This window comes from Ananas comosus, unplaced genomic scaffold (genome assembly GCF_001540865.1).
Source record: "Ananas comosus cultivar F153 unplaced genomic scaffold, ASM154086v1, whole genome shotgun sequence".
In the NCBI taxonomy this organism is placed as follows: domain Eukaryota; kingdom Viridiplantae; phylum Streptophyta; class Magnoliopsida; order Poales; family Bromeliaceae; genus Ananas; species Ananas comosus.
The window spans coordinates 18349-26103 of record NW_017891014.1 but is presented as its reverse complement, the minus strand read 5'-3'; the positions used below and the strand labels follow the sequence as shown (position 1 = coordinate 26103).

General features: G+C 39.4%; 1 protein-coding gene across 3 annotated transcripts; it reads right to left on the bottom strand.

Annotated features, from left to right (window-relative positions):
* Window positions 1–1768: 1768 nt before the first annotated feature.
* Window positions 1769–7455, bottom strand: LOC109704542 (putative disease resistance protein RGA1). Of its 3 annotated transcripts, none has more exons than XM_020225287.1 (3): window positions 3835–7455; window positions 2554–2644; window positions 1769–2376 (listed from the first exon to the last, which is right to left on the bottom strand). In XM_020225287.1, the coding sequence occupies exon 1, from the start codon at window positions 7306–7308 to the stop codon at window positions 3892–3894; it is 3417 nt and encodes a 1138-aa protein (XP_020080876.1). In that variant the 5' UTR covers window positions 7309–7455; the 3' UTR covers window positions 1769–2376; window positions 2554–2644; window positions 3835–3891. The 3 variants fall into 3 exon arrangements, with proteins under 3 accessions (XP_020080876.1, XP_020080877.1, XP_020080878.1); XM_020225288.1 differs by having other exon boundaries at window positions 1769–2142; XM_020225289.1 differs by lacking the exon at window positions 2554–2644 and having other exon boundaries at window positions 1769–2142.
* Between the last annotated feature and the right edge of the window lie 300 nt (window positions 7456–7755).

Genomic DNA, 7755 nt, shown 5'->3' with positions numbered 1-7755 from the left:
AAACTTGTAAGTGGACACCCTCGTATATTCAAAAATTTTAGATTGTAGAGGCAACAAAATGAATCTGGTAACATGTTAATACCCATACTGAGTATTTTGAGGAACTGAAGATGTTTTAAATTGCCAATACTCTTAGGCAATTCTATGATGTTACCACAAAAATTCAAATTTAACAGACGGATATTTTGGAACCGATTAAACCAATGCTCAATTGCCGAATTTAATTCAGGCTTAAGCTCTTTGAAGACTATGAGCGACCGCAACTTATTGAAGTTGTCCGAGTTCATTAACTCATGAAGTTAAAGATTTTCGGTACATACTGATAGATGGCGAATAGACGAAGGGATTTCTTGGTGATCATTTATTATCCTGAAATATTCATCCTTTGAAACAAATTGTGCCAAATCATGCATCAAATCATGGATGTGAAAAAAATCGTCCCTCTGCTCTTTCTGAAAGAAGGACCTGCTTGTCAAATCAAGCAAGTGCCTATTCCCCACATCTTCCAATAGCATGTTTGCTTGAGGTGCAACAACGAAGCCTTGTGCTATCCACAAATCTACAAGTTCTCTTGCGTTAAAATTATAATCTTGGGGATAGATAGAACAAATTGAGAAACACCACTTCAAATGAAATGGCAGATACTGATAGCTCAATCGAAGGGCCGGCATGATGTCATTTTCGTCTTGCTGTACCTCCCATATCTCGCTATTCATAATAGTTCTCCAGTGTCTCACATCCATGTTCGAGTTCAACAAGCCTCCCATTCCCTGCCATTCTCATTCCACACATCATCAAGGACGAGAAGATACCTCTTTGACGTCACCTTCTCCTTCAGAATCACTTGAAGAGAGTCCAAGTTGGTGAGACTGGTGGAGTTTGAACGTTCATTCTCGGTGGCAGACTCTAAAATCTCTCTCGTCAGCCGTTTCACATCAAAAGGCTCGTTAGAGACACAGACCCACATTTTCAGCTGGAAGAAGAGTCCACGAGTTGAATGGAATTTGCTTGGTTCTTTCTCAAAACCGAAAAAGAAAAAGCTAACAAAAGAAAACAAACAAAAAAATATATAAAAAAGAAGTGGATGACGAGGATAAGCTATAAAATTGAGCATTTGTTGTAGCTGAAAGTTATTTTATATTGAGATTTAAAGTGACCTGCTACCTAACTACACATCAGCAGCTAAGAAATTTAATGGAAACTTTCGTCGCCAATCAATAAATTAACGCAGCCTCAAGAGTCAAGACTCAACTTGAGATTTTTATTTTTGTTTATTATATTTTTTTTATTATCATTTTTTGTCGCACTAGTGCTGTTCAAAAGTTAAGAGGCTGAGGCCTCATTTCCCATGAATTGTCATTTTTTTCTTTTTATTTTTCATAATAAATTTTATATAACAGAATGTATGAGTGTTTAGTAGAATGTCTGCAATCTTTATATCTGAAAAGTATGTTTGGCAGTAAAAGTTAAAAAACATGTAAAACTTTCATCTATCAATTAAAGCTACATTTTTAGAAATTTAGAATTTTATTTCTACTTCTAGCTATGGTCAAAGCTCCTACGTTTTCAGCCTGCCAAACATTCTACACAAAACTACTGCAACTAAAAGCAGAAGTAGAAACAGAGACAAAATGGCTCAGAAGGAAGAAGGATTTCTTGAATATCAGGCCTGTGCGATTACTGAGAAAAGGCTTATTTATGCAGCAAACCATCAAAAAACTTAAACATTAAAACATCTCTGATGAAATCTGCCTGAAAAATCCAGACATAAAATGATAATGCTCCGTCGAAATAATATAATAACAAACTTAAATGTTAGACAGTAGTTTGGACAATGAGAAACTTGACGAATTTTCCAGCGAAGGGCAACAATAATCAAAAAGCATACAATGGAATAACAGAGTCGGATTAATAACAGTAAGTTCGTGAAAATTCCCTTTGTTTTCGTAACAACAATTTCATAAGATCAAAAACAACATCTCGGTAAAAGTCCCCTTGTTTTTCCAACCTGAAGTATGCACTACAATTCCTGAATGCCAATATAACACTCTGTTTTCATTAGAAGATGCTCGCTCTGCTTTTTCAGGGATTTGATTTTCGCCGGTCATGATCTTGTATAGATAGAAGATGGACATAAGCGCACTGCAAGTGGATCAAATGAGTAAAAGTAAAGATACAATACCAGCAAATTTTACCGAGTAATTTAATCACATAGATGGTTATCCTCCCTTTAGGGCCTATCTGGATGTCTGAATAACTTATACAGCATACATCCTATTGTTTCCTCAAGAGGCATTTAAGAGTTTGGTTGATGATGGTTATAGAAGGCTTCTATCAAGTAAGAAAGTCGCCCACATTATCCAGATATTATGAATCCTGATAAGTATAAGTTCAACTATCGTCGAATGACCAAAGTTTCATAATTTTTTATTCTTTCAGACCACACTCCCATGTAGTAAACACAAGAATTCTATTCAAGCAAGTTAGGCATTAGAGGAGCACACCATATGAAAGGTCTGAATTGTTGGATTTAAGAGAAGAAGACGAGCGAACCTGAGAACAGCAACTACCCCAGCAAGAATTATCTTCCAGGTTTCAAGGTATCTTCACCCCATAACAAATGTTAACAAGAAGCTATCAAAAACTATTAACAGAGAACACGTATTAGAGCAACGATGAATAAGGAGAATGAAAAAACTGGTCGGTGAAAGTCCTAATGCTTCATTTATACAACAAAGAATAAATAAAATCACTTCAATTAGTTGTAGATTCACAAAACAGTGATAGAATAGTAGCAAGAACATGAAAATAAATAAAAAGAGTAAAAAGGACTGCTTCATTCAAGGGAGACTGCTAGCAAACTAAACATTCGCAAAAACACGAGCTGATCCAGAGTGAGATGTAGTAAAAATGAAAAGAAATATATCATTCAATTTTTCTAAATAAACAAGGAAAGTAAAAAAGTTAGGAAGTTTCAGATTAACTTGTTATCAAACAGAGAGAATTGGAAAGCTCCAAGTGGGGAAAAAGTACAGAAGATCTTTAAGATCTAAAGAGCAATTCATATAAATCTCGTGAAAATTATACATATATGAAAATTATACCTTCTAGATACCTGAAAAAAGATTGGTGCTTCACGAAAACGAAAAGATAGCGGTGGTTTGCTGCATATCATTAGGTACAAATACTATCTAAAAACAAGCTTCACTCTAAAATAAGAATTGTTGTCACAAAACTAATCTCGTGCTAAAAACACCAATGATCATTCTTATTGTTTAAGTATATTATTTTGTAAAGAGTAATAATATGACACTGGTGTGTCAAAATCAAACTATTATCTTGAATAACTCTAGCTATGCTAACCATCTAACTAGTTCCATTTCAAGCAAGGATGCTAAATATACATATATATATAAAAAGATGATAGGATCAATTCAAAGATAAAAACAATCAAGCAAATCAAGCAAGAAGATATCCATTGATTCATATGCATGAATTTTGACATAGATCAAAGCCACATATAACTCAAGAAAGCAAGACGCTCATAACGCTTAAATCTAGGCAGAGCTCAAGACTTCACGTGGCTTAAGCAAAAAAAGACAACTTCAAAAAAACATAGGACAAAAACATCACCCACGCCTTACATATATGTTGGCAGAAAGAACATCACAAATAGTTAAAGATTAAATTTTGTCATCATCAGATTTCTAGAAAGTCTTACACACTATGAGCAAAGGTAGTACAACAAATAGAACTTGGTCAACATCAAATGCAGTTAGAAGTAAAAGGCAAGGAACAAGAACAAAAGTAAAGAAATGATGGTATGAAAAGTACCAGTTTGTAGTCTCTGAAATCAACGCTGAAGGGTAATCAGTGCTTTCGTCGTTACGACTACCCCATAAGTATTGGACCACAACTGTTGACATATAAGCCATCTCCCAGAGAGGTGCGCAGGGCATTGTCCAGCGGTGAGTTAATATTAGGACAATCAGTTATCCATAACTTTTTTAGGGAAGTCAGGCTAGACAACCAGATTGGCAGTGATTGAAGATTGGTACATTTTTTAAACCATAATTTTTCTACTGATCTGAGGATTCGCAGCCAGTCCGCCTCCTCTCCAACAAACAATTCAGATTCAGCAGATTCCGATATAACAAGTGCAAAGGAGGAAAGTTGTAAGTTACATAAAAATGATAGCTTGTAACTGGTAGTCTCATCAATTTCCAACTCTTGTAGCATCATTCGCTCTCTATTCACTGCGTCATTAGACATCACCAGCTCACATATTTGAATGACACGACATTTTAAGATAGTCAGATTTTTGAGAGATGTGAGTGCCTCTAAACCCCCCAACGAGAGTATTTCTGGACAATCCAAAATATACAAAGATTCGAGAGATGTTAGTTCACCCAATATCCTTTGTGGAAGGTAAACAATGTGCTGACACCTACATAGTTTCACGACAGTGAGAGATGTAAGGCTTTCTAGGCAAGTGGGAAGTGATTTGTCGAGATCACCGCATGCATCAAGCATAAATCTTTTAATGGAAAGGGGTAAACCGAGTTTCTCCTTGCTGGTGAGCTTAGGACAATTACTTATATTCAAGTCTTCAAGATGAACAAAACTCTCAAATCTTTCCGGTCGTACTGACAGTAGTTCTTCACAATCTATGATTTGGATAGATTTGATTACTGGAAGGTAGAGTGGCAACAGCCACCGCTCAAGACTCGTTAATCGTGGGAACCGTTCAACATGTAACTTCGAGAGCGATGAGCTCTTAATGCTGCCATTGCCGTGACTACTACTACCTACACCACTTGAACCTTCATCCCACAGACAAGGAAGTGTGTCCAGACCCAAGTCTACCAATCTCAATTCTGTGAGAACAGGAGGAAGGCAGGGTATATCCTTGAGATTAGGGCAATTTTCAATGTGGAGCTTACTTATATAAGGTAACAAATTTCTGTCCAGCCAACTAGGAGATCTATCACCACCGTAGTGTTTAATTTCTAGTTGTTTGAGATTTTGATGTGGTCGGAGGTCTTCAAGTACTTTCGTATCAAAGGCAAAGTTACTTCCATTGGGAGACCATTCAAGAAATAACTCATCCATGTACTCCTTATTATCCAACTTAGCTTGACAAGCATCTCCTTCAGACTCGATATTCTCGAGATTCTTAATATGCAGTCTTTTCCGAAGTTGTGACAAATCTTTCAATTCACCAATCCTATGCCCATCCTTCTTTAGGACTTGGAACTGCTGCAACTCTTGAAGAGAAGTCAGCCTCCCAATCTTAGTTATCTTGGAAATCAAATTTACTCCAACATCAAGATATCGTAGGTTAATTAACTTTGTAAAACCTTCAGGAAAACTCTCAAGTGAACACCCCCATATATTCAAAACTTGTAGATTATAAAGGACACACAGCATCTCAGGCAATTTTTTAATACGGGTCGAAGATATATCGAGATACCGAAGATGTTTTAAGTTGCCAATACTCTTAGGCAGCTCATCAATCTTACAATATCTCAAATTTAACAAGCGGATATATTTGAACTGATCGAACCAGTGATTAATTGCTAGATTCAAATTTGGCATAATATTTTTAAAAATCAAAAGCGATCTCAATTTACTATTGCGGCCTATGTTTAATTTATTCAGTTCCATATTTTCCGCACATACCGAAAGATGGCGAATTGTAGAGGGCATTCCATGATGGCGTTTGTCTTGCAGCATGAAACATTCCTTCCTGGAAATCAAGTGTGCCAGCTCATGCATCAAATCAGGGATTATATATTGTCGATGGTCCCGTTGAGTATACTCAAAGAAAAATTTGTCTATCAAATCGTGCAAATATCTAGTTCCTACATCTTCCATTTGTGTATTTTCTTGAGGTGCAATGAAGCCTTGTGCCATCCAAACACCGACCAGTTCACGTTGATTGAATGGATACTGTTTGGGAAAGATGGAACAAAATGAGAAACATTGCTTTAGGTGGCCTGGCAAATATTGATAGCTCGATAGGAAGGGCTCCATAATGCCATCCTGTTGTGATTCCCACATTTCTGTATTCATGATCCTCCGCCAGTCTCCAACACTTGTTCTCCCGTTCAACCGGCTCAACCGGCTCAACTGGCCTGCTAGAGATATCACAGCTGATGGCGATCCCTTCAGCTTGGCAGCCATACTAGTACCAACGGCCTCTAAATCGGAAGGAACTGCCTCAGGACCAAATGCACGCGACTTGAGGAACTTCCAGCAATCATCATCAGACAAACTCTGCAGATGGATTGGTTCCATTGTGCCCATTACGTCGGCAACCCTTCGAGAGCGAGCAGTCACCAAGATCATGCTTCCTTGGTGCCCCTGCCTTAACGGGGCACAAAGCTTCTGCCATTCCTCACTGTCATCCTCCCTCCTTACATCATCGAGGACAAGTAGGAACCTCCTACTTGTCATCACCTTCCTCTGCAGGATCACTTGAAGAGAGTCCAAGCTAAGATCATCTTGCATCTTGCCGGTTGCAGACTCTATCATCTGCTTAGTCAGCCGTTTCACATCAAAGGAGTGAGAGACACACACCCACATTTTCAGGTTAAAGTGTTCACTCACCCTCGGGTCGTTGTAGACATACTGAGCCAAAGTAGTCTTCCCCACTCCTACCGCGCCGATTATAGGCAGAACAGAGAAGCTGGCTTCCGCTGGGTCCCGGGGCGTGACACTGGCGCCGCCGGATCCAGGCAGCAGCAGTTCTATAATAGCCTTCTTCTTGTCTTCCCTGCCGAACACTTTAGGCACGGTCAAGAAGGAACTCGTCTCCCTCTCCCTCTCGACAGGCAGCATCTGGTCGTGCTCTGAGTTCAGGAAGTCCTCCAGTTTTTTAGCAGCTTGACCCAGCCTGTCTCCAACTTCCCTCAATATGAACTCGATATCACCGTTGCCGAGGCTGAAAATGTCTGCAAGAGAAGACGGAGAGGAGGTTGGCGAGTCAACTGCCTCGCCTCCTTCGATCTTCCGACTCAGGGTTTCGTAGTCAAGGTCGCCGAGCAAGTCCTCGGCGTCGTAGACCGCGCCTCTGAGTTCCGCGGCCAGCGTCGCCAAGTCATCGTGCATATTGGCAGTCCCCTTTCGCTCGGCACGGCATAGGACGGCGCGCGCCTTCTTGAGCGAGGAGCTCAGCTGCCTGAGGTCGTGCGCGAGATCGTAGCTCTGCCAGGAGTGCTGGAGGAAGTAGGAGCTGGCCTTGTCGGCGAGAGTTTGGATGAAGGCTTGTGCGAACCAGCCGCCGATAGTCAGTCCGGTCGACATGTTGATGGCCCAGAAAGAAAGCTTCTCTGGCTTTGCGAAAGCAAGAGAGAACACGGTATTATCAAAGAACACGGAGTGGAACAGAGCAGCCAAATTCGAGTTAGTGATCGAAAAAATGCTACCCTACCCATCCAATAATTGGAGGGTCGCCCTAGATCTACTTTTGGGGAGTAATTGGAGGGTCGTCCTAGATCTACTTTTGGGCCGAGTTTTACTTTGACCCTTCATCTTCGACTTTAACAGTTAATTAGCTAGAAGGCTCATCCTCCATTTTAGATTTAATATGTGCAGATCTTAAGAAGCATTCCGAAGAAAAAAATATCTTGTGCATCCGATTCTTACATTCATAAATTTTGTATTTTAACAACTGTTAATCTACTACTTTATATTTTATGGTAAAATACGAAAAAATAAATCCATAAATAAGTGCTTAAGCCTTAGGGGTGT